This window comes from Dasypus novemcinctus, chromosome 13 (assembly GCF_030445035.2).
Source record: "Dasypus novemcinctus isolate mDasNov1 chromosome 13, mDasNov1.1.hap2, whole genome shotgun sequence".
In the NCBI taxonomy this organism is placed as follows: Eukaryota; Metazoa; Chordata; class Mammalia; order Cingulata; family Dasypodidae; genus Dasypus; species Dasypus novemcinctus.
This window is the reverse complement of record NC_080685.1, coordinates 59,853,772-59,879,807: the sequence shown is the minus strand read 5'-3', so window position 1 is coordinate 59,879,807 and position 26,036 is coordinate 59,853,772. Positions and strand designations below refer to the sequence as shown.

General features: G+C 38.1%; 1 protein-coding gene across 1 annotated transcript in view; it reads right to left on the bottom strand.

Moving 5' to 3' along the window:
• Positions 1-26,036, bottom strand: part of TDRD5 (tudor domain containing 5) — a 98,167-nt gene that overhangs the window by 35,077 nt on the left and 37,054 nt on the right. Inside the window, exons 10-14 of the mRNA XM_058274807.1 lie at positions 21,248-21,460; positions 20,040-20,106; positions 16,789-16,989; positions 16,117-16,275; positions 13,328-13,489 (exon numbers count right to left, since the gene is read on the bottom strand). Coding sequence (XP_058130790.1) covers positions 13,328-13,489; positions 16,117-16,275; positions 16,789-16,989; positions 20,040-20,106; positions 21,248-21,460 — 802 coding nt within the window. The remainder of the gene's footprint in view (positions 1-13,327; positions 13,490-16,116; positions 16,276-16,788; positions 16,990-20,039; positions 20,107-21,247; positions 21,461-26,036) is intronic.

Here is a 26,036-nt window from a genome sequence, read left to right as displayed (position 1 = left end):
CTGTTTCGGGTGTTTGCAGGGCAGGAGGTGTCTGGATGTCAATTTAGTGGGACGATGAGAGAAGATTCTTCTAAAAGGTAGAATTTTGGGTCTCTTTCATGGAGATCCGGGCTGCGTGTGGGACGCTTCCCCCTGGGGCTGGCAGTTTGGCGGCAGCAATTCCTAGAGGCTTTGCTGTGCTGGGGAGTTCCCAAGCCCTGAGAGGGCTATTCAGGGACTTGCAGGGTGGGAAGTGTCTGGAACTCGATTTGGTGAGACGGAGGAGATTCTTGCGAGACCTGGAATTTTGGGTTTCTGACACGGAGGTCAGAGCTTCTGGCTGTAGCCCCTCCCCCTAGGGCTGGAGGTCCATCTGCGTTGGTCCCTGAATTGTTTGTAGTGCAACAGCGCCCCCAGCAGGCTGTTTTGGGGGCTTGCAGGGTGGGAGATGCCCTGAAGTCGATTTGGTGAGACAGTACAGAAGAGACTCTTGTGAGAGGTGGAATTTTGGTTTTTGACACAGAGGTCAGAGTTTGCGGGCGTGACCCCTCCCCCAATGGCTGGCGCCCAGCTGCCAGGATCCCTGAAGTCTGTGTTGCGCTGCGGTGCTCCCAGGCTCCCTGTTAACCTGATGCGTGGTTCCCAGGTCTGTGTCCCCTAAACCCTGGTGGCCCACACTCCAGAGACTCACACCTTGAGCCTGCAATATCACAGACTTCCCATCTCTGAATCCACCATGCCCTGAGGTCCATCTGAGGTCCTTGATTGTCCTAGCCCTTGGTGTTTGTGGTTTTTTTTTCCTTTTTCTCTTTTTTCTTTTTTTTTATTGTCTTGGTTGCTAATATTGCATTATCTCCTGGTGTTTTCTCCCATTGTATCCCCCAAGGTCCTTTTTCGATTATTTAGTTTTTTTGTCTTTTTTTCTTTTTTTTTTCTTCTTCTCTTTTTCTTGCTTGTTTCCCTCCCTTTCTTTGCCCATCCTCCCTTTTTTTCTTCTCTTTTTTTTCTTTTCTCTCTTTTCTTCCTGTTTTATTTTATTTTATTCATACAATAGATGCTGCAGGGAGTGCCTCACATTTGCTGTTTCCTCATCCTCCATTTCCTCGTTTCTGTGTGAACTGATTTTGGCCACCTACACTATCCCCTTTCCCCCACATGTTGCTATCCTCCATCATCTACTGTATCTCTTACATTCCACCTCCCTTTCTTTGGTCCCCAAATTATCTAACTTTTAATTTCTAATACCTTTGTTCTGTTTTCTGTCTTTTATCCACTCTTGATATTACTGTCTTTCTTTTCTCTTTCCCTCTCTCATGAAAACACTGACTTTTTAATTCATACTATATTCCTCCCCATATTCAGTTGAGTATCTCATTATAGGTACTCTACTTACTGCTATAACTCTACACAACTTACATGAGTCTAATATCCATTCTCCCAGATCTCATATTGTTGCTCTGTTAACATTTATTACCAATATTACTTTACACATTTTCCTTTCTTACACAATTTCCTTTCCCTGGCCCTAATATTTTCCTTCAAAGTGAACTTAGCCAGCAACAAGAAATTAGAGTAAGAAGAACAAAGTGACAAAGAGAAGACATAACACTTATACAAGAACAACAACTAATTAATCCAAAGACTAGACAAAGAAGCTAAGGAACTGATTAAACCTGTAAAGATAAAATGATGAACAGACAGCAACAAAAATCTACAAACCAAACCAGTGATCAGGAAAACATGGCTGAATCCAATGAACAAACTAAAAACAAGGAAGAGGAGCAGAACATCGGACAAGTAATTAAAGATCTCAAAACGTATATTAGAGACCAACTTGATGAAGTAAAGGAAGAGATTAACAATATGAAGAAAACACTTGGAGAGGAAATTGCAGACATACGCAAAAAGATAACAGATATGATGGGAATGAACACAACAGTTCAAGAAATAAAAAAATACACTCTCAGCAAATAGCAGCAAATTAGAAGAGGCAGAGGAGAGAATTAGCGATGTGGAAGACAGTACATCTGAAATCAAACAGATAGTCGAACTGATCGATAAAAAGATAGGAAAATTCCAACTAGGACTTAGGGAACTCAATGAAAATGCAAAACGCACAAACATACATATTATAGGATTCCCAGAAGGAGAAAAGAAGGGAAAGGGGACAGAAGGAGTGTTGCAGGAAATAATGCCTGGAAACTTCCCAAATCTACTGAGAGAGACGGATGTACATGTCCAGGAAGCACAATGCATCTCAAACATCATAAACCCCAACAGGCCCACCCAAAGACATATACTTGTCAAATTATCCAATGCTCAAGACAAAGAGAAAATTCTAAAAGCAGCAAGAGAAAAGAAAACCATCACATACAAGGGAGGCTCCATAAGATTAAGTGCTGATTTCTCATCTGAAACCATGGAGGCAAGAAGGCAGTGGTATCATATAGTCAAGGTACTAAAAGAAAAAAATTTCCAACCAAGAATACTATACCCACCTAAACTAGCATTCAAAAATGATGGAGAGTTCAAAATATTCACAGATAAACAGAAATTTAAAGAGTATGCCAACAAGAAACCTCCCCTTCAAGAAATACTAAAGGGAGTTCTGCAGGAGGAAAGGAAAAAACAGGAGAGGCAGAGTTGGAGGAGAGTGTAAGAGCAACAAAAAAGACAATAAGAGAAGGAAAAAAACAAAATATGACAAACACAAGTCCAATCAAAATATGGCTAACATAATTCCTTGAAAGAAATAACACTGAATGTCAATGAATTAAACTCACCTATCAAAAGATTCAGACTGTGACATTGGATAAGGAAATATGACCCATCTATATTCTATCTACAAGAAACACATCTTCGACCCAGGGATTCATGGAGGCTGAAAGTGAATGGTTGGAAAACAATCTTACAAGCAAACAATAACCAAAAAAAAGGCAGGAGTAGCCATATTAATATCAGACAAAAGAGACTTTAAATGTGAAACAATTGTGAGAGAAAGAAGGAAACTACATATTAGTGAAAGGGACAATCTCTCAAGAAGAACGAACAATCATAAATATTTATGCTCCTAACAACGGTGCCTCCAAATATGTGAGGCAAACACTGGAAAAACTAAGTGAAAAAATAGATGCCTCTACAATTATAGTGGGAGATTTTAATACACCACTATCAACTTTGGACAGAACATTTCAAAAGAGAATCACTAAAGAAACAAAATATTTGAACAGTATATTAGAGGAGCTGGATCTAACAGACATATACAGATCATTACACCCGAATACAGCAGGATATACATTTTTCTCAAGTGCACATGGATCATTCTCCAAGATAGACCATATGCTAGGACACAAAGAAAGGCTCAATGAATTCAGAAAGATCGAAATCATACAAAATAATTTATCTGACCACAGTGGAGTGAAGCCAGAAATCTGCAAGGGCCAGAGGGCCAGATTTCAAACCAATATATGGAAATTAAACAGCACACTCTTAGAAAAAGAGTGGGTCAAAGAGGAAATTTCAAAAGAAATTAATAACTACCTTGAAACTAATGATAATGATAATACAACATGCCAAAACTTATGGGATGCAGCAAAAGCAGTACTAGGAGGGAAATTTATAGCCATAAATTCATACATCAAAAAATAAGAAAGGACAAAAATTGAAGAACTAACTGCACATTTGGAGGAATTAGTAAAAAAACAACAAAGTAACCCCACAGGAAGAAAAAAGAAAGAAAGAACAAAGATAAGAGCAGAACTAAATTAAATAGAAAATAAGAAAGCACTTGAAAAGATAAATGAGACCAAGAGCTGGTACTTTGAAAAGATCAATAAAATTGACAAACCCTTAGCGAGACCAGCAAAGAAAAAAAGAGAGAAGATGCAAATACACAAAATAAGAAATGAGAAAGGAGATATCACCACTGACCCCACAGAAATAAAGACTACCGTAAGAGGATACTTTGAAAAACTATATTTCAACAAAAATGACAGTTCAGAGGAAATGGACAAATTCCTAGAAACACATAAGCAGCCTATATTGATGAAAGAAGAAATTGATGATCTCAACAAACCAATCACAAGCAAAGAGATAGAATCAGTCATTAAAAACCTCCCAAATAAGAAGAGCCCAGGGCCAGATGGCTTCACAGGTGAATTCTACAAAACATTCCAGAAAGAACTAACACCAATCCTGCTGAAACTCTTCCAAAATATAGAAACAGAAGGAACATTGCCTAACTCCTTCTATGATGCCAACATTACCCTAGTACCAAAGCCAAACAAAGACACCACAAGAAAGGAAAATTACAGACCAATTTCTCTAATGAACCTAGACGCAAAAATCCTCAACAAAATACTTGCTAATCATATTCAACAACACATTAAACGAATTATACACCATGACCAAGTGGGATTCATTCCGGGTATGCAAGGATGGTTCAACATAAGAAAATCAATCAATGTAATACACCATATAAACAGATTGAAGGAAAAAAATCACGATTATATCTATAGATGCAGAAAAAGCATTTGAGAAAATACAGCACAGTTTCTAGATAAAAACACTCCAAAAGATTGGACTACAAGGAAATTTTCTGAACATGATAAAGAGTATATATGAAAAACCCACAGCCAACATCCTTTACAATGGAGAAATCCTAAAATCCTTCCCTCTAAAGTCAGGAACAAGACAAGAATGCCCACTCTCTCTCCTTCTAATTAACATTGTCTTAGAAGTACTTGCTCGAGCACTGAGGCAAGAACCAGATATAAAAGGCATTCAAATTGGAAAGGAAGAAGTCAAAATTTCATTATTTGCAGATGACATGATCCTATACATAGAAAACCCTGAGAGGTCTACAACAAAGCTTCTAGAACTCATAAATGAGTTTAGAAAAGTCGCAGGTTATAAGATCAATGCACAAAAATCAGTAGCATTTCTGTACACCAATTATGAGCAAGCTCAGGAGGAAATCATGAAACAAATACCATTTACAATAGTAAATTAAAAAATCAAATACCTAGGAATAACTTTAACTAAAGATGTAAAAAACTTATACACAGAGAACTACACAAGACTGTTCAAGGAAATCAAAGAAGACCTAAATAAATGGAAGAATATTCCCTGTTCATGGACAGGAAGACTAAATATTATTAAGATGTCTATCCTACCAAAACTGATCTACACATTCAATGCAATCCCAATAAAAATCAACAGAGACACAGCATTCTTTAAGGAACTAGAAAAACTAGCTATGAAATTTATTTGGAAAGGAAAGAGGCTCCAAATAGTCAAAGACATATTGAAAAAGAAAAACGAAATTGGAGGAATCACACTACCTGACTTCAAAACATACTACAAAGCTACAGTAGTGAAAACAGCATGGTATTGGCATAAGGAGAGACACACAGACCAATGGAACTGAATTGAGAGTTCTGATATAGATCCTCGTATATATAGCCATATAATATTCGATAAAGCCACCAAGCCCTCTCAACTGGGAGAGAATGGCCTATTCAACAAATGGTGCCTGGAGAACTGGATATCCATATGTAAAAGAATGAAAGAGGATTACCATCTCACACCTTATACAAAGATCAACTCAAGATGGACCAAAGACCTAAATATAATAGCCAAGACCATAAAGAATTTGGAAAGCAGTGTAGGGAAGCACATACAAGACTTTGTAATAGGAAATGGTTTCATGAACTTCACACCGAAAGCACGAACAGCAAAAGAACAAATAGATAAATGGGACCTCCTCAAAATTAAAGCCTTCTGCACCTCAAAGGAGTTTCTCAAGAAAGTGAATGGGAGAAAATATTTGGTAACCATATATCTGATAGGAGACTTATAACTTGCATATATAAAGAACTCCTATATCTGGAAAATAAAAAGATAAAGAACCCATTTAAAAAATGGGAAAAAGATTTAAGCAGACACTTCTCCGAAGAAGAAATATGAATGGCTAAAAAGCACATGAAAAAATGCTCCAAATCTCTAGCTATCAGGGAAATGCAAATCAAAACTACAATGAGATACCATCTTACTCCCATAAGATTGGCAGCTATGAAAAAAACAGAAGACTACAAATGCTGAAGAGGATGTGTAGGAATGGGAACACTCATCCACTGCTGGTGGGAATGCAGAAGGATCCAGCCATTCTGGAGGACAGTTTGGCGGTTTCTCAAAAAACTAACCATAGATTTGCCATATGACCCAGCAATTCCACTGCTGGGTATAGACCCAGCAGAACTGAAAACAAGGACACAAACCGATATATGCACACCAATTTTCACAGCAGCATTGTTCACTATCACCCAAAGTTGGAATCAACTCAAATGCCCATCAACAGATGAATGGATAAATAAAATGTGGTATATACATGCAATGGAATACTACTTGGCTTTAAGAACAAATACACTACAAACACACGTGATAACATGGATGAATCTTGAGAACCTTATGTTGAGTGAAGCAACCGAGGCATTGAAGGACAAATACTACATGACCTCAATGATATGAAATAAGTAAACCAAGCTGCCTCAGAGAGCTAGACACTGGATGATAGGCTTACAGGAAATCGGGGGGTAGAGGAAGGACGTAAGCTGACATCTACATGGGTGAAATCTATGATAAGCTGGAGGTAAATATGTGTACAAGGAAGGGATAAAATGGGGGTGAAGGGTTACTTTTGGTGGGGCTTTGCGGGCTTGAGGGGGGCTCAGGATGGGAGGATGGGTAATATTGCCCAAGAAATTGGGGGGAGGGTGGGGCAACATACAAACAGGAGATTGTCAGGTGTTTGTTGAGAGTATAATGCTGAGAAAACCTTTTCAAAAATATAATAAGGAAAGTTACCTGTTTAAGATACTTAAAGGGGATAATCTGACACAGGACAGACTCCTAGGGAAATGTGAATTCTCATTTTGCTAGAGTGGATTATATCATTGGGTAGAGACCCATATAATGAGAGTGAAGGTATACCCACATCCTGGGGAGGATTGATGCCATCAAATAGAGGGAACTGTATCTCTCAAGAGAAATGGTGGCTCCCAGGGCATAAGGGCAGTTGAGCATGTCAAGCCCTAAACACTGTTACAAGTATCTCTGAACATGGCTCTTCCAGAAATGAAGATTGATTGTCATTGTGGGCCCTAAGGGGAGGGGGAAATAGTATTGAATAGATGGAACCAATGTAACTGTGTGGGCAATAGAAGTGTTTCACAAGAGCACGCAAGGATGGATATAAGACATGTAAAATTACACCAAAAATATATAGGGGCTGATAGGCGAAAATGTAAATCACAATGTAAAACATAAGATAACTAAAAATTTAGAAAGTTGTATAGTCTAAAATATAAACCACAATGTAAACACAAATGTTACCTTGTTTGAAAGCTATTGTCTCAATATCTATACCTCAGTTTCAGTAAATATGGTACGAATATGTTAAAAGATTATTGTTGTGGAAGGGAAAAGGTTTTATGTTAGATATGTGGGAGTACTGTATATTATATATATGAAGTACTGTGATCTAAAACTCTTGTAAAGATAAACTAAATAATTAGAAAAAAGAAAAGAAAAAGATAGGATGTAGAATTTTTCCAAATTAATATGTATTCTATATCTAACCTTCAAACTCATTGCTATATTCCATTTTACTATTAAGGGAACCTGGTAATATATTGGGCTTCACTTTTCAGGAAGTTTTGGATCACAGAGAGGTTCAACAATGGCAGCAGAGGAATACTGGTGTGGGATGTTATTTGACAGGGGACACATGGTTGGCAGGGAGTTCTACAGGGCATATATCCAGGGTACATAAAAATGTTTGGATATTTTCATAGTGGATACAATTAAAAACAACAACTGAGCGAGTGCTGAGTTCCTAGCCAGCAGAGCTCTATCACAGTCCCTAAAGGAACAGCAACAATCCCCCAAGTGCAACAGCAAAGACCAAAAAAGAATGAAGGTCCAACAATGAGTGCCTGATACTAATGACTATGCTTGTGAGCCTGTGGTCCTGAAATAAGAAAAAGGCCTAGAGCAGCAGTGTGCCTAAGAGTTACCTCCTGAGAACCTCTGTGTTGCTCAAATGTGGCCAGTCTCGAAGCCAAACTCAGCATGTAAATTCGTTGCCTTCCCCCCAGTGTGGGACATGACTCCCGGGGATGAGCCTCCCTGGCACCGAGGGATTACTTCCAAGTACCAGCTGATGAAGTAACTAGAAAATGACCTTGAATAAAAGGTCCAACTTGGACCAGCAGAATATCTCTGTCTACATATAATAACAGGAGTTAAAAATGCTTTTAGACCTAAATCAAGGTGGAAATGGAAAGGGCAAATGAGTTTATATGGCTATGAGTCTCTAAAAAAAGAGCTGGGATGTTATCAGAGGGGTTGCCCTTATGCACACCTCAGTAGAGTCCCAGAGACAGATAAAGTAGATACAACCCCAGGTATTGGTTCTTCTGAGGGCTACAGAGACCCACAGGTTTTATGGTCATGGCAGATGGAGTTCAGTGTCATGTCAGTTGTCACTTCTTTGGAGTTGGTGTTTCTGTGTGTTGGAACTGGACTCAGATGTGATCTCTTTTCACAAGCCTTTCCTGTTACTTTACCAGAATTGTAGTTGGTGCTGGGGTTTAATATATACCCAGGGGATCTGAATCTCTGGACTCACCATATGATAGCCAGGCCCTGAGCCTCAACAGACTTCAGCTCCTACACTCTGGTTTATTGAACTTACCCCACTCAGCTAACATGGAGTTGCAGAAGGTCAACCACCACACCATGGAGCCAAGAGTGCCTACAACTGAAAGCAGGAGGATTACACCCAGGATCCATGTGGAATCTAAGCCCCCTATTGACACAGATATAGAATGGACACAACCAATCCAAGGTCCACAGGATGGAGGAATAGAATATGGATTAGAGTGGACTTACTGATATTCTATTCATGAACTATTGTGATTAGTAATCGAAGAAAATGTGGCATTGGTGTGGAAAAAGGGCCCATGGTGGCTGCTGGGTGTGGGGAATGGGAGGCAGAAATGAGATGTGGAGGCGTTGTCCTGGGTGGTGCTGCAGGGACAATAACCGGACATTGTAGGCCCTCCTATGGCCCACTGGGAGAGTGTGGGCTATGATGTGGACCATTGACCATGAGGTGCAGCGGTGCTCAGAGATGTATTCACCAAATGCAATGAATGTCTCATGATGATGGAGGAGAATGTTTCTCTGGGGGGAGTAATGGGGTGAGGGGGGTAGGGGGTATATGGGGACCTCATATTTTTTAAATGTAATATTAAAAAAAAAGAATAAAGACAAAAAAAAGTAATAAAATATACTCAAAAACCAGGAAAAATAAATAAATAAAGATCAAAGAATCCACTGACTAAAAAACTCCACAACAATCTTAAATGTCTGGCACCTAACAATAGGACCTCAGAAGATACTAAAAAAACTGAGAGAACTGAAATCCAAGATTGCAGTTGGAGTCCTCCACACTCTTCTCAGTAATAGAAAGAACTAATCGACAGCAAGGATATAGGAGAACTCAACAGTACCATCAATACAAGAATATAAGACTCAGTAGTAGAACTAACACACAGCAAGGAAAGAGAACTAAACTGAACTAGGTGATGTTTAGAAAATACTTGGTTCCATGAAACAACAGTAGAATATACTTTCTTTTCAAATGCAAATGGTAAATTTGTCAAGATAGATGATCCTGTGTCAACAAAACAAACTTTAACAAATACAAAGAGCTGGGGTCATACAAATTATGTTCTCAGACCAGAAATAGAATAAAACTGAAAATCAGTAACAGGAAGAAAATAGGAAAATCTCCAAACACTTAGAGATTAAACAATACACTTCTAAATAATCCATTTCTCAAAAGAAATTAGAAAATATTTGAACTAAATCAAAATGAAAAACATGTTCAAATTTGTGAGATGCTGCTAAAGTGGTGTTTAAAGGTTATAGTATGAGGTACGCAGAGATCACAGGTCTCAAATAATAACCTAAGTTTCTACCTTAAGAAACTAGAAAAAGAAAGCAAAATAAAGCCAAAGAAAGCAGAAGGAAAGAGAGAATAAAGAGGAAAAGTCAGTTAACTTTAATACAGAAAAAAGGTAAAATCAACATCAAAAGATGATTCTTTGGAAAGAAATAATAAAACTGAGAAACCTTTAGTAAGACTAGCAAAGAAAAAAGAAAAGACATAAATTGCTAGTATCAGGAATGAAAGATTATTGCTGCAGACCTGCAGATATTAAAAAGATAATAAGAGAATACTATGAGCAACTCTGTACACATATTTGTCAAGTTAGATGAAATGCACCAATTTCTCAAAAACCACAAATTACTCAAAGTACCCTTAAATGAAACAGATACTTGAATAATCCTCTACCTATTAAAGCAATTGTTTTATAGTTTAAATCTTTATGAAAAAAAGTCACTGATGCTTTCAATTAAGTATTCTACCAAATATTTAAATATTAACTCAATTTTACAAAATCTCTTACAAAAAAAATAGAAAAGGAACATTTCCCAACTTATTTTATGAAACTAGTATCATTCCGATAACAAAGTCAAAGACATACAAAAAAACAAAACAAAACTGCAGACCAACATCTCTCACAAGTTTAAATGTAGGAAATCCTTAATAAAATATTAGCAAACCAAATCCAACAATATATAAAAAGAATTATACACCATGACCAAATTATTATTCCAGGAATATGACGCTGGTTCAACATTTGAAAGTCAAACAATGCAAGTTAATGAATCAACAAGCTAAAGAATGTTATATCAATTGATGAAAAAGCATTTGTCACAACTCGACGCCCATTTGTGACAAAAACTCAGAAAAACTGGGAGATAGATGAACTTCCTCAACTTGATAAAGAGCATCTACAAAAAACAAAACTATAGCACACTTATTGAGAAAAGAGATGTTTTTCTTCTAAGGTCAGGTACAAGGCAAATTTGTCATTCTCCCCACTCTTATTTAACATAGTGCTGGAAGTTATAGACAATAAAAAACCTAAATAAATGGAATAGAATACTAGGTTCATGAATTGAAGATACAACATATTAAAGATATCAATTCTCCCCAATCAATCAACCAATATGTATTTGCAATTCCTATCAATATCCCAAGAAGGTTTTTGTAGACGCAGACAAACTTATTCTGAAATTTATATGGAAAGGCAGAGGAAAGAATAAAGTAGAAGCAATCACTCTAGCCAATAATAAGACCTATTATTTAGCTATAGTAATCAATATGGTATGGTATTGATGGAAGGACACACACACAGATCAAGGAACTGCAATAAATCTAGAAATAGACCCACACAAATATGGCCAATTGATTTTTAGTAAGGCTGCAAAGGCTGTTAAATGGATAGTCTTTTCAACAAATGATGCTGGCACAATTGGACATCTATATGCAACAAAATGAACAATGACCTAAGCTTACACTAAAATGAACTCAAACTTACCACAGATCTTAATATAAAATGTAAACCTATAAAACTTTTAGAAGAAAACTTAATATCTGGGCTAGACAAAGAGTTCTTAGACATGACACTGAATATATCTAAACCTTAAAAATGATAAATTGGAATTCCTCAAAAAATTTGCTGTATGAAAGGCTCTATTAAGACAATAAAAAGTTATAAACTACAACTGGGAGAATATATTTAAAAATCACATATCTGACAAAGGACAAGTATGCAAAATATATAAAGAACACTTGAAACTCAATAGAAAACTCAAAAGAAAACCCAATTTAAAAATTGGCAAAAGACTTGGATATTTCATCGAAGACGATATATGGATGGCAAGTAAGCACATGAAAAGATGTTCGACATCCTAAGTTATTAGGGAAATGCAAATCAAAAGCATGTGGTGGTATTACTATACACCTATTTTGAATGGCTAAATAAAAATTCCTGATAATATCAAGTACTGGTGAGGATATGCAGCAACTAGAACTCTCACACATTGCTGATAGGAATACAAAATGGTAAAGGCATTCTGGGAAACAGTTTGACATACATTTACCATATGACCCAGCAATTCCATTCCTGACTGATCATTTGCTCTAGATAAATGAAACTTCTGTTCACACAAAAACCTGAATATGAACATTATTATAGCAGCTCTATTCATAATTACCCCAAACTGGAAACAACCCAAATGCCTTACAATGGGGAAAGATACACAACCTGTAGAACACTTATAGCAATGAAAAGGCATGAACTACTGCTGCATGAGAAAACTTGGATGAATCTAAATGTAAGAAGCCAGTCTCAAAGGTTACATATTATATGATTCCATCTATATGGCATTCCTGAAAAGATAAAACCATAGTAATGGACAGCAGATCAAAGGTTGCTAAGGGTTAAGAATGTGGAGAGATTGTGATTACAAATGGGTAGCATAAAGACATTTTTTTTCAGGTGATAAAACTGTTCTATATCCCCAGTGTGTTGGTAATTACAAAAATCTGAATATGCATTAAAATTGATAAAGCTGATACCAAAAGAGAGTCAATTTTACTGTTAATTTTAAAAGAAAGAATTATCCCTAGAGAAAATAAAAGTGATGTTGGAAAGGAAAAGTTTTCATAGCATACTACTTGGCTCAGCTGTGACTAGCATTTACATAGTTATAAAAATATGAATACCAAATGGCAATTTAATGGAAACTGTATTAGGAAGATGGCAGGATGGGGTGAAAAAAAGGGTATGTGTGTGTGTGTTTGAGAGAGAGAAGGGATGCGTGAGAACTAAATCCTCATCTTTCTCATAGGAGACGATACCTACAACTGAAAAATCAGGAAGTAACAATATAAGCATATTATTTAACGAAAGAAATAGAGATAATTTCAAAATAAGTAGATAAAGGAGATGAAGATAATTTCTCTGTGAAATAGAAAATGTAAGAGGAGAGATGGTGGGGGTCTGAAAATTATGGGCACATAAACTTTTGGTTAAAATAAAAGCAATATATGTCCTCCAAAACAGTTGTAGACACTTTTCCTAATATTGTATTTCAGTACTAGTTTCTAATTACTGCATAATTCTTGAAAGACTGCCCAAAGCCTTGGAATAGTAAGTGATACAGAAGCCAGACAATGCCTTTTCTTTTTCATGATCAAGTTGCTACAACTTTGGTCTTTGTGACTACTGAGAGAAACTGTAATTCATCTGATGTCATCTGATGACACTGTAAACAGAAGAGTTCAAAGAGGTATTTTATCCCAGTCCCCTTCACTGGTAAATTAACTACATCATTCCCTTATGAAAAACTATCTTTCCTTCTCTACCTCATTTTCTTCCTTCAGATCCTTCGGTTTTGGACTGGACCACTTTGGAGCGTCTTCACAGCTCTTATCTTGGGTTTTTGAAGAACTGAATTCAGAATCCTTTAATGGCTCCTTTGACTCAGACTTAAGGTAATGTAGGGTCTTTTCTTTATTAATATCTTGCTAAAAGATATGAAAGAGAAATAATTTTATTTTCTATATGAATGCAGTTTCCAAAATCCACATTCCTTTAAATTTGGAGGTGGGGTGGGATTTTTCATCATGGTTCATACAAATGCTACATTATTTTCTAACTTTCATCCATGACCCTAAGTCTTCCCAGTCTGCTCGACTAATGTTTCAGGAAAACAAACATTTATTGAACACATATTATAAAATATCTACTAGGAAGTTATTTGGGTACAAAGACGAAGGCAACAGATCCCAGCTCTAAAGAAAGTAAAAAATAGTGGGAAGACATATAATCCAATAATGCCAATACAATCATCTGTGAATTGTTATCACAGAAATAACATATACTGTCAGGATGCTTAAAAGATGAGCAGGGTATTAGCAAATGATTGGGCATATAGAGGTAAGTAGGTAGGTAGGGCTGTGTGTGTAGAACATGGAAGCCTTGATAAGTAAAAATACAGACTGAGGTGGGATATTGGAGTCTAAAGCATTATCCTTTTGCAAAAAAGATGGCCTTATTTCATTTCTAGGACTGAACCATGATGATTTGAAAGACACTTCAAAGAGAGAGGGCAGAACATTCTAAACATTTTCAAAGTTGAATTCAATTTGCTATTTAAGAACCAGGGAACACAATTCTTCCAATCTTCTAATAAAAACTAAGAAAAATTTAGGCTTTAGAAATTGTTGTGGGTAAGCAAGCCCAAGTAATTTTAATGTAAACTTGAAATCTAAAATTCTTGTACTGTTTTGAACGTGCAGCAGCAAGCATTCAAACATATTTTTTGAGGCAGGTGAGTTTCCCAGTAGTCAATTGACTTTCCTTTTTTTATCTTCTCTAATAATCAGTACTAAAGAAGATCATCTCTAAAACTTTATTTTAAAAGTCAAATATATAAAGCATACTGCGGCGGCTTGCTCGGTCGGTAGAGGTGGGGTCTGGCTGCGGACGAGGGGTTGGTCCAGCTCTGGACGAGGGGTCGGTCCTGCTTGGGACGAGGGGTCGGTCCGGCAGCAGACGAGGGATCGGTCTCACAGGGGTTGCGCGGTTCGGCTGACGGGGTCGCCCGGTGAAGCCGGCGACGAAGGGGTCGCCCGGAGAAGCAGGCGACGAAGGGGTCGCCCGGAGAAGCAGGCGACGAACTGGGGACAAGGGAGGCCAGGCCCTTGTCGGGGGCTCTCAGGACTGGAGGGCGCACGGCAGAAGAACTACCGCGGAGACAAGGTAAACACGCAAGTCCACTTTATTGAGGGAGAGGCAACAGTTTTATAGGGGCTGGGGAAGGCTGATTGGTCGAAGCCATGCCCTGTTCTGATTGGTTGCCGGCGAAAGGTCAGTGGCGGTACCGGACGGGGGAGGAGTGGTGGTTAGGGATTGGCTGTCGCTGTTGCTGGGGGAAGGGGCAGGGTTTAGGGATTGGTGGCTGCTGTTGCTGGGGTGAAGGGCAGACTGGAGTTTCCCGCCCACACGTGGCTGTTGCTGCTGTTGGGGGGAGGGAAAAGGGCAGACTGGATTTTTCCGCCCACGCCTGGCTGTTGCTGCTGTTGGGGGAGGGGAAAAGGGCAGACTGGAATTTTCCGCCCTGCGCCTGCGCAGGGAGAAGGAAGAAGAAGGGTGCCGCCCCACAAGGCATCAGGTGGCGCCATCTGGGAGGAGGGGCGGCCGCGGAAGCATGGCTGCCGAGAAGGGGATACCCGAGGGCACTCTGCGCCCATGCCGAGCTTCCTTCAGGGGTGGCGGTGGGCCCGACCAACCACCCTATTATGGGGGCAGCGGAATTAGGCCTACAGCGGCCGCTCCCCTCGCCAGGCCAGCAAACCACACTTCAGCCCGAGGGGTGACTGCAGCATACTTAAAAGAATATTTTCATATTTTATTCAAAGAAAATAAAAAGTCTTGTGTCCAAAAACATTTTTGACTCTCAAATTGAACAGATCCAACAATCTCAGCCCAGTAATCGTTGTCATGAGGAATATACAACTCAGAGGACATGTTTGTTTATTTGTTCATTTGTTCAAGAAACATTTAAGTTCTTACTATGTGCCTCAGTTTCCTTATCTCCAAATGGGGATATGAAAGTACTGACTCTCCTTGGAGAGACTGTTTGAGAATTAATTTAGGTAATACATGTGAATGTTTAGAACACTGCCTTCCATGTTGTAAGAGTTCAATAAATATTCTTATTTATTATTATTACTGTGGGCTTGAGTTGCCAAAAAGGTTCATAGAATAAGTGAGAAATGAGAGTACTTGGAGAAGAAACTGAGTAGCACAGAAGAAGTAGAAGAAGAATAGCATTGGAAAGTCACAACTACACAAAGGCAGCAATGGAATTTAGTGTATGGAAGAAATTTCAGAGTCCAAGGAAGTATGCAGAAGCAAAGGTTTAAACTGGCATATAATGAGAGAAAAGGTAATTGTTAAGACCATTGTCTAAAATTTCCAAACATTCTTAAGTCTCAGTTTCCTCATTATAAAATGAAGATAATTATAACAACTATGTTACAGGGATTTTATGAGGATTTCTTTTTGCAGTGGTTGGCAAATAGTAAAAGCCCAATAAATGTTAACAATAATAAAAACAAATAGAATAATATTTACAAAAATTTCTTACCAGCATATGTGATTCACTATTTTTTAACTGTGGACTTATCTCTCGGTCTTCATTAAAATAGTGCTTCTGTGAAGGATAACCCACTTCTTCCAAGATAATGTTCTCTAACCCTGCACTGGGTTTAGTATATAGATCTAAAGGGTTAAGGTCTCTGAAACCCTAGGATTAAAAAAAGGGAGAAAGTATTTGTTTAATCAGTTGACCAAGAGAAAAAAAAATTAAGTTAGCGCTTCATAATTTTCAAATGTTGTGGAAATGTACACAATTTTCTAAAACCTAATCGTTAAAAATTCCTGCATATTGATAGTTCTTCCTAGATGCAAAAATTACCACCAATATTAATGTTGCTATAGATATCCCTATCAATAATTGTAAAGTAAGTCAGTGTTACTCTTCTTCAAGATGACCTCAGAGAATTAAATACCTTGGTGTAAGAATTTTCAATCAATTATTTAAAAGTATTCATTCACATTCTAAAGGATAATAAGCCAAATGATGTTTTTGGAGTCATCTGAAAATTAAGAGTGCGCTCTGAATTAGGAAGGCAGGAATCTCATGGGTGCTTCTAAGATTAAAGAATACACCAAATAACTTTCTTTACTAAATTCTCTTATACCTTTAAGGGCTGAGATTAAATAAAATATATTATAAAATATGGACAGACTTCTCCACCTTAGAAGGGACATTTTCTCGGCATACAATAGCGTGGCCCTCTGTTCTCAAGACATGATGGAAATAGATGTCTTCATTTGAGGATGTATCACACAGAAAAATGTTAAGGATTCCATCTACATATTCATCCACTACCCCCACTAATGGCTTCAAACCACACAACTTCTGGAACTGCAAAATAGCTCTGGATGTCCAGTGTTCCTGAAATATAATCAAGATATTAGATTCAGCTGATAGATTAAACATGAATTATAATCATCATGTAAAAAATGAATAGAGTAATGGAAAAATAAAAATCATACAAGTACAGGATAACACATAGGAGAAGAATATATATGTTTTGTGCACAGCAAAACTTGGAATAAAGGAACAAATAATGAAAAATGTGATTATGGAAAACATTTAAATATCTATGTGGTGAGAAACTTCCATTTTCTAAAATGGTGAGCTAAATTATTGGATCAACCATTCCACTGATGACAACTAAAACTTATGGATAAAATGTTTTAAAAAGATGTCCAAAAAGCACCAAAGAACTGACAAGATAGTAATGAATCACCAGACCAAATTGAAGGAAAGTGGGAACTACATCTGCCTTACGGGTATTGAACTTTGGTTTTGACAATCCCACAAGTCAAAGGGGGCAGAATCAAAGCCAGGGTCCCAATCTAATGTAGAGAGCCTAGAAAAGAACTTCCCTTCATTAAACTGGGTAACCTGCCAGGATAAAGAGGTAAAAAAAAATACACTAGCCTTCATATGGATTTGCAGCTCAATTTTCATACTACCTAGTTGGTCCAAAAACCATTATGTTGTTCATTTATTTATTTATTTTTTTAAAAAGATTTACTTATTTCTCTCCCCTCTCCCCCTGCCCCAGATGTCTGTTCTCTGTGCCTATTTGCTGCGTGTTCTTCTTTGTCCACTTCTGTTGTTGTTAGCGGCACAGGAGTATGTGTTTCTTTTTGTTGTGTCATCTTGTTGTGTCAGCTCTCCGTGTGTGTGGCACCATTCCTGGGCAGGCTGAACTTTCCTTTGTGTTGGGCGGCTCTCCTTATGGGGCGCACTCCTTGTGTATGGGGCTCCCCTACACGGGGGACACCCCACTGTGGCACGGCATGGCACTCCTTGCGCGCATCAGCACTGCGTGTGGGCCACTCCACACGGGTCAAGGAGGCCTGGGCTTTGAACTGCGGACCTCCCATGTGGTAGGCGGATGCCCTAACCACTGGGCCAAGTCTGCTCCCCAAGTTGTTCATTTAAATTAATATGTCTCCAGATGGGTAGAATGCCTAGGCACCTGGCTGAGGAAATACAAATTTTCTGGGGAGGTAGGCAATCTTAGCTTGTATTACTCAACTATTCTTAGCAATAATTTTTCATGGACAATGGCAGTACCTAAGGAAACATAAAAAGCATATAGGGGAGCAGTGTAGCTTGGTGGTTGAGCATCAGGTTCCCATATACAAGGGCACAGGTTGAATCCCTGGTACCTCTATAAAAACAAACAAAATAAAGAACAAAAACAAAGGCACATAAAGAAACAATGCATTGTAAGTGAGAACAAGCAAAAATAAGAGTTAACTGAAACAGATCATAAAAGAGTTCAGTTATTTGAATTTCTAGAAAAATTATAAAATTAAAGATTACTATGCTTAAAGAAAAAAAGATTAGTTTGAAAATTTGTGCAGTGATAAGAAATCTATAAAAATTGATCTAGCAGAATTAAGAAAGAACCGAAAAGAACATGTAGAAAATAAAAATATAAAGGTTAAAATTTAAATCCTAATAGGCTGTTTCAATGGCAGATTAGACAGAATTAAAGAGTAAATTAGTGATGTATAAAATAATTCAGAAAAAAATATCCAGAATGCAGCATGGAAAGTCAGAAAGATATAAGATACAAAATACATAATGAAAGATAAACTGTGAAGGTTTAGCATACTTGGAATTAAGGTCCCAGAAAAAGAGTGTCATAAACAGGGAGAAAAGAAATATAAACATGGATATGGGATAGAGGAAACAATTGAAGAAATAATGGCTTGGAATTTGTTAGATTGACTGAAAAGTAACAAACCACAGACACAAGAATCCAAAAAGCCCCAAAGCAGGACAAATAGAATAAACATATAAACATACCATACTAAAAGTAAAGAACCATAGTGATGAATAGAAAATCTTAAAAATTAAAGGCAAAAATGATACTGCCTTCAAGGAACATTCATTAGATTGACAGCTGACTTCTCAAAAGCAACAAGGAAAACACGAAGCCAGTGGAATAAGATTTTCTTTTTTAAGATTTATTTATTTATTTCTCTCCCCTTCTCTACCCCCCAGCTGTCTGCTCTCTGTGTCCATTCGCTGTGTATTCTTCCGTGACTGCTCCTATCCTTATCGGGGGCACCGGGAATCTGTGTTTCTTTTTGTTGCGTCATCTTTTTGTGTCAGCTCTCTGTGTGTGCAGCGCCATTCCTGGACAGGCTGCACTTTCTTTCGCGCTGGGCAGCTCTCCTTACCAGGCACACTCCTTGCGCGGGAGACACCCTGCATGGCAGGGCACTCCTTGCGCGCATCAGCACTGCATGTGGGCCAGCTCCACACGGGTCAAGGAGGCTCAGGGTTTGAACCGTGGACCTCCCATGTGGTAGGCGGATGCCCTATCCGTTCGGCCAAGTCCGCTTCCCACAGTTCCCTATTTACATTGCAGTTACTCCCCAGCATTTATAGGACATTTTTTCAGCCTTCTTACCATAGTTCTCCACAAAAGATTCCTATGATTCTTCTGACATGATTTGTCATGCACCCACACCAGGCCTTTCCATATTAATAGACAAACACAATTACTTAAAATTCCACAAATCTGAGATATTTTATGCTACTCTGGTTGCCTGGGATGTCTTTCTTCTCTTTTCTGTCCTACTCTATTCCTACCCTTCCTTCAAAGCTCTACTCAAATACCACCCATATATTATGAAACCTTCCTTGATTACCTTGGCCAATGATGAGCACTCCTCCTTTTCCACCTCTAAGATACATTGTTGAAAACCTCTACTAAAGCAAATATCAGATAGTACACCAATTTTTGCCTATGTATCTATCTCCACACTATATACAATTTCTTTGAGAGCTGATTCTGTTTTATTTTTGTATTGTAATAATCCAGACATATTTTAGCACACAGTAAACATTCAAGTGTTTTCCAATTATTATTAGAATTATTATTATTTTAAATGGGGAACAGGCAAACATACCTCCACTGGTCTCACCCAAGCCAAAGAACAAGGGATAGCCTGAGCTGGGAGCTTTGTATAGCAGCACCTGCAACAGAATAGTCACATGTATCAATATTTAATCATATTTTAAAACTATTTTATGGAGCATCTAATCTATTTCTTGACTTTATTTAATCCCATCATTTCATACCATTTTATTTATGCATTTTAAAATTAGTATCTTGCACTTTAAAGCAATGTAAGAAATCAAATTACAAAAGATAATACTCTGAGAACCATGCAATTAAAATACAGCTGGGAACAGTTAAACCTTCAAGCTTTATAAATGCACCTCTTACTGTGAAAAGAGTCATTTCCTTAATAAGAGATGGAAATTTAGTTTTGTGGTTGAGATTATTTATGAATTCCAAAAAGAGTTTATGTTTATAAACTGGTCTGTTACTCTGGGAGTGATAAACCTTTGATTGTATCAGATTCAGCTGAGATGTCTTTGATTAAATTATGTTAAGATCAAGGCTTGGATTCAACCATGTCATTAGTCCCAGACTCTTGGAGGGCAGATAAAACAGGCTCTCACACAGAAGGAGACACACAGAAAGAAGATACACACAGGATCCTGTGGCCCTGGGAAAGAGAGATGAGCCTGATAGTTTACAGCTGACCTTGTAAAGAGACTAGAGCAGCTGAGCCCAGAAAGAAATGAGCCCCAGGAAGAGAGATGAGCCTTATGCCAGCCTACAGCTGAGACTGGAAGAAGCCGGGACCATGGAGCCTTAATAGGAAAGAAGGAACGCTGAACCCACACAGATATCACCTGCCATCTTGCTTCAACATATAGCTAATGGCTTTGGGTGAGAAAGTACCTCCTACGGTCACTTGAGTTGGACTCTTTAAAAGGGGCTTTGTGACTGCGAACTTCTATCCCAAATAAATACCTTTTATAAAAGTCAACAGAATTCTGGTACTTTTGTATTAGTATGGATGACTAAGACAATGGTCCATTAAAATTCAGTCATGTGAAAGAAGATAGAACAGATTACAAGCCATCTCTGAAACAAAATGACCATTTTCCAAGTATGCACTAAGAAGGAAAAGGAATGGAAAGAAGAGAAGGATGCAGGGAGGAAGGCAAGAGAAAAGGAAGAGAGATCCCAACGCTTCAGAGCCTCAGCATTATGATTCAAAATTTAAACTACCCATTATCCCTATTAAATTTGTTAACTCACTTGAGGAACCTCAGGGAGGACTTCTGAACAGTTCCAATATTTCCAAAATCTGGGTAGAACACTTCAACTTCCTGTTTCCCGAGAACTCGATGAATAATTACTCTATACCACCACTTATCCTCAGAAATCCTCACACAACAGAGGTGTCCTGATTGGATAAAATATTCTGGCATGACATATCGATCTGAAACCAGCTGATTAGAATAACAGCGTCTGTGGAATTTCATAATACGGAGAAAACCCATAGGGGAAACAAAAATAAAAGATAATTTTATTGATATATCAAGAACAGGAAAGTCTGCAAACAACAAAGGGAAAAATCCCAACTTTTCTTGATTTGTTCATGCTTATTAATTCCAATTAACTTTCTTTTCATTTTCTTATCCAAATTCCTTCTCTACAACCACAAACAGCTTCAAAGAGAAACTTATACTCATTTTTCTATCTCATATTTTCTGCAGAATAGACTGTAGCACAATTTCATTTCCAAGAACACCCTTGTTTGAGTTTCCCAGCTGCTAAAACAAATACCATACAATGGGTTGGTTTAAACAACAAGAATTTATTGGCTCATGGTTTTGATACTAGGAGAAGTCCAAACTCAGGGCATCTGCAAGAGATATTTTCTCACCAAAGATCGTGGCATTCAGGGACTGACTGCTGAAGATAGTTAGTCCTTGGTTTTTCTGTCATATGGCAATGCACATGGTCCTGTCTTCTCCTTTCTGCTCTGGGTTCCACCGATTTCCTGTTTCTTGCTCTTCCTATGGCTTCTCTTTCTGTGTCCAATTTTCTTTGCTTATAAGGACTTCAGTTATATTAGATTAAGGCCCACACTCAGTCTGTGCACACCTAACTAGTAAAAGCTTCAAAAGTCCTATTTACAAATGGGTTCACACCCTCAGAACCAAATATTGGAATCTGAACATGCCTTTCGTTGGGGACATTCTATCCCCAACATTCCTGAAATGGACTTTTCTAAGACATCAATTTCATGTTTATTCCCAAATCCAATAGTCTCCCTTTTCAGTTTTCAATATACTTCATCTCTTGCAGCATTACTCTGAATCCTGTCCTCTTTTGAACTCTATCCTAACTTAGTTTTCAAGACAAAAGTCTTTTCCATCTCTACCTCATCAAAAGTTATTCCTTTAATGGCTCTGTAGTTCTATTAATCATTTAGATTCTTGTGGTTTTATCTTTAGGAAAGATAACAATAAAAAGTCAGGCTTTGGAAACAGTAATCTCGGTTCAAATCCTGATTCCATCATTTACTAGTTGTTTGACTTTGGACAGGACAGTTGCTCTTTCTGTGCTTCAGTTTCCTTATCAGTAAATAGGGATAATAAGAATAAACCCTATCTTATGTCTGTTTTAAGGGTTAAATTAGTTAAGATACTGTCAAAGTTTATGATAGTGTCCAAACATACCAAGCACTCGAATATCAGCTATTATTATTCTTGCTATACACCCTGTCTCATACATTTTTATGCCTTACATTACCAATGATAGATTGATGATTTGCCATCTCCATCTCTAGACCCTGAATCCCTTCTGAGTTTCTAAACTTTATTTCCAATGGTGTGGAAAAGACCTTAGTTATCTTCTAATCGCCATTCTCCTTTTATTTTTTCCTGTTAACAGAGTCTGCAATTTTAACTGGACATATGGCCATTCAGATTTTACAGCCTCCCTTGCGACTAGGTGTGGCTATATGGATGCTAAATTCTGGCGAATGGGACGTAAGAAAAAGTAAAGTGTGCAACTTTCAGTTGTGTCTTTCAAAGAAAGAGCATGGCCTCCTCTTCCTTTTTTCCCCTCCCCACTGGCTAGAATGAGGACCCAGTAGATATGGTGGTTGGGACAGCAACAGCGAAGTCACCTGGGCCTTAACACCAGTGAGCCACCCTATCAGCCTAGACTGTTATACTTGGACAATTACAGGAGAAATTTCTATCTTCTTATTCTACCATCATTCAGGTAGGTCTTTGTAACAGTGACTAAACCTAATTCTAACTAATACTGTCTACTCAACATTGATTATCTCATGGTCACCTCAGAGACACTATGTATGTAAGCTTTTAACTTCTCACCCCAGCTCAACACTACCTAATCTCAAAGCCAATGAAATTTCATATTCTCCTTCTCCCTTAGTCTCCTCAACCTCATTCTTGTCACCAAGACCTGACAATTTTACTTTCCTAATCTCTAATTTACCTCCTCCTTTCCATTCTCACTTATTCCTCACCAAGACCAACCTAATAGTGGTTAATCCCTTCATCCCATCCATCTTCCACATTGCAACCAGAGTTATAGTCTTCTAAAATATAAGCCTGTTGATGTCCTTGCTTTCTTAAAACAGTCTGTGATTCTTCACTGCCTACAAAATAAAGTCAAACTTCTTTCCATGGTGTTCAAAGCCTCCACAATCCAGGTCTTCCCTAGTCTTCCAGTTTTACAACCAGTCACTGGTTCCCCCACCTCACTGAGTGTTAACTTCACTTCTACTTGTTCCCAGAACACGCGACTCAGTCCTTTGTTAATGCTGGCCTTGGTGCCAGGAGCTGGACCTGCAGACACCTACTCATGCTCCCATCCTCTGGCAAACTTTTACTCATTTTTGAGGCCCAGGTCAAATATCTCAGCCTTGCCCAGGCGAACTACTGATTCCCACAATATCACACTTATCCCTTGCCTATATCCCCAGCTAAACATGGTGTTCACAAGGCAAGACCATGTCTTATCCTTGTACTGACAATGCCTCAACAGCCCCACACCAAGCACACAGTAGTTACAGTATGAATAATAAAACCTGCCAACATATGAGCTAGTAGTGTTTCAAGTACTTTAATCTGCACAATTCTGAGAGGGAGGTACTATTATGATCCCGGTTTTGGAGAGGAGAAGACGAGGTCCAGAGAAGTAAAGCAACTTCAAAGTCACAGAGCCAGAAAGTGTGCTTTATAACATGTAATACATCTCATGGACATATAGAATATATAGTATTTACTAAGTGATTTATGTTACTTACATTATATCAGATGTTCAGGGAGATGGGTATATCATTAGGTTAAATAAGAAATAACATGGACTACTTTGAGAGGGACAAAAAATAAATTATTCTTATATGTGACACCGATGTAAAACTCAGACATTGTTGTTCATGAAGAAATTTAAGTGACTGAAAACGTCCACTTTTTACAAGTGTTTACTAACAAAGGCTAAACTATTTTAGTAGAGAAAAGAGATTATTTAGGACATTAGTTCTCAAAGTATAATCTATAGACCCCTGGGGCCCTATGAACTTTTCAGGAAGTCCATGAGATCAAAACTATTTATTTATTTTAAAAACATTTTTTTAAAGATTTATTTTTATTTTTTATTTTATTTATTTCTCCCTCTTCCCCCACCCACCCCATTGTCTGCTCTCTGTGTCCATTCACTGTGTGTTTTTCTGTGTCTGCTTGCATTCTTGTCAGCAGCACCAGGAATCTATGTCTCTTCTTGTTGTGTCATCTCGCTGCGTCAGCTCTCCATGTGTGCGGTGCCACTCCTGGGCAGGTTGCACTTTTTTCACAAGGGGAGGCTTTCCTTACAGGGGCACTCCTTGTGTGTGGGGCTCCTGTATGCAGGGGACACCCCTGCGTGGCACGGCACTCAATGTGCACATCAGCACTGCACATGGGCCAGCTCACCACACAGGTCAGGAGGCCCTGGGTTTGAACCCTGAATCTCCCATGTGGTAGGCAGACACTCTATCCATTGAGCCAAATCTACTTCCCTAAAAGTATTTAAATTATTTTAACAATATTAAATGTTATTTGCCTTTTTCACTGTGTTGACATTTGCATTGATGGGTCAATGGCTGGTACTCCTGCAGATGCCTGAGCTCATTGAAAGTAGTGCCACCAAGCTGTAAGAGTTGTCATTATTAGTCACTGCCATGCAAACACAGTTAAAAAAGGAAAAAAAAAAAAGCAACAGAACCAGTTTCATCTATGACTGTCTTCGATAAAGCAATAAAGATAATTTTAAAAAATCCCAACCAAGTCAACATCTAGCATCTTTTCAATATTATGTGTACTCCATAATGGAGTACACATAAAGCACTTTCCAAGTTGTCTCCAAGAAAAGCACTTGTTTTAGTTATGAACTGAACTAACTGCTTTTTTCATGGAATATCATTTTTATTCCAAAGAAACACCATTTTTGCTTGAAAGAACAATCGGCAAACTAGGTTATTGTAAAAAAATCAATGAAATAAGTCTTCTACTTCAAGGGAAACAATTGACAGTATTTACTGTCAGTCATAAAATTCAAGCTTTCAAGTGAAAATCAGGATTTTGGAAATACTGTTTCCCCATTGTTTGAGAACTTCTCAAAACTTAAGACTTTCCTGATGAGATTATGGGCAACATTAATGAATGTGATTTGATATTGTATGAAGTGAGTGAACATTTGGAAGACCTGCATAACCCAGCAAACCAGTGTTTTCTAAATGATCGATACATGTTATAAAATCATGCATGGGTAAAAGATCCATTCAGGTAACACATTACAGTGAGTATAACTAACACTGCTGATTTATAAATGTGATTGTGGCTGAAAGGGGTAGTCTAGGGGGGTTAATGTCAACAGAAAGAAAGCTAGAGGATAATTTAAGGACTGTGTAACATAGTGATTTTGGTGCTAGATGAGGATTGTGATAAATAGTACAAATACGAGAATGTTCCTCTATTACAAGATGTTAACAATACGGTGATACATGGGAAATATACAACTGAAGTAG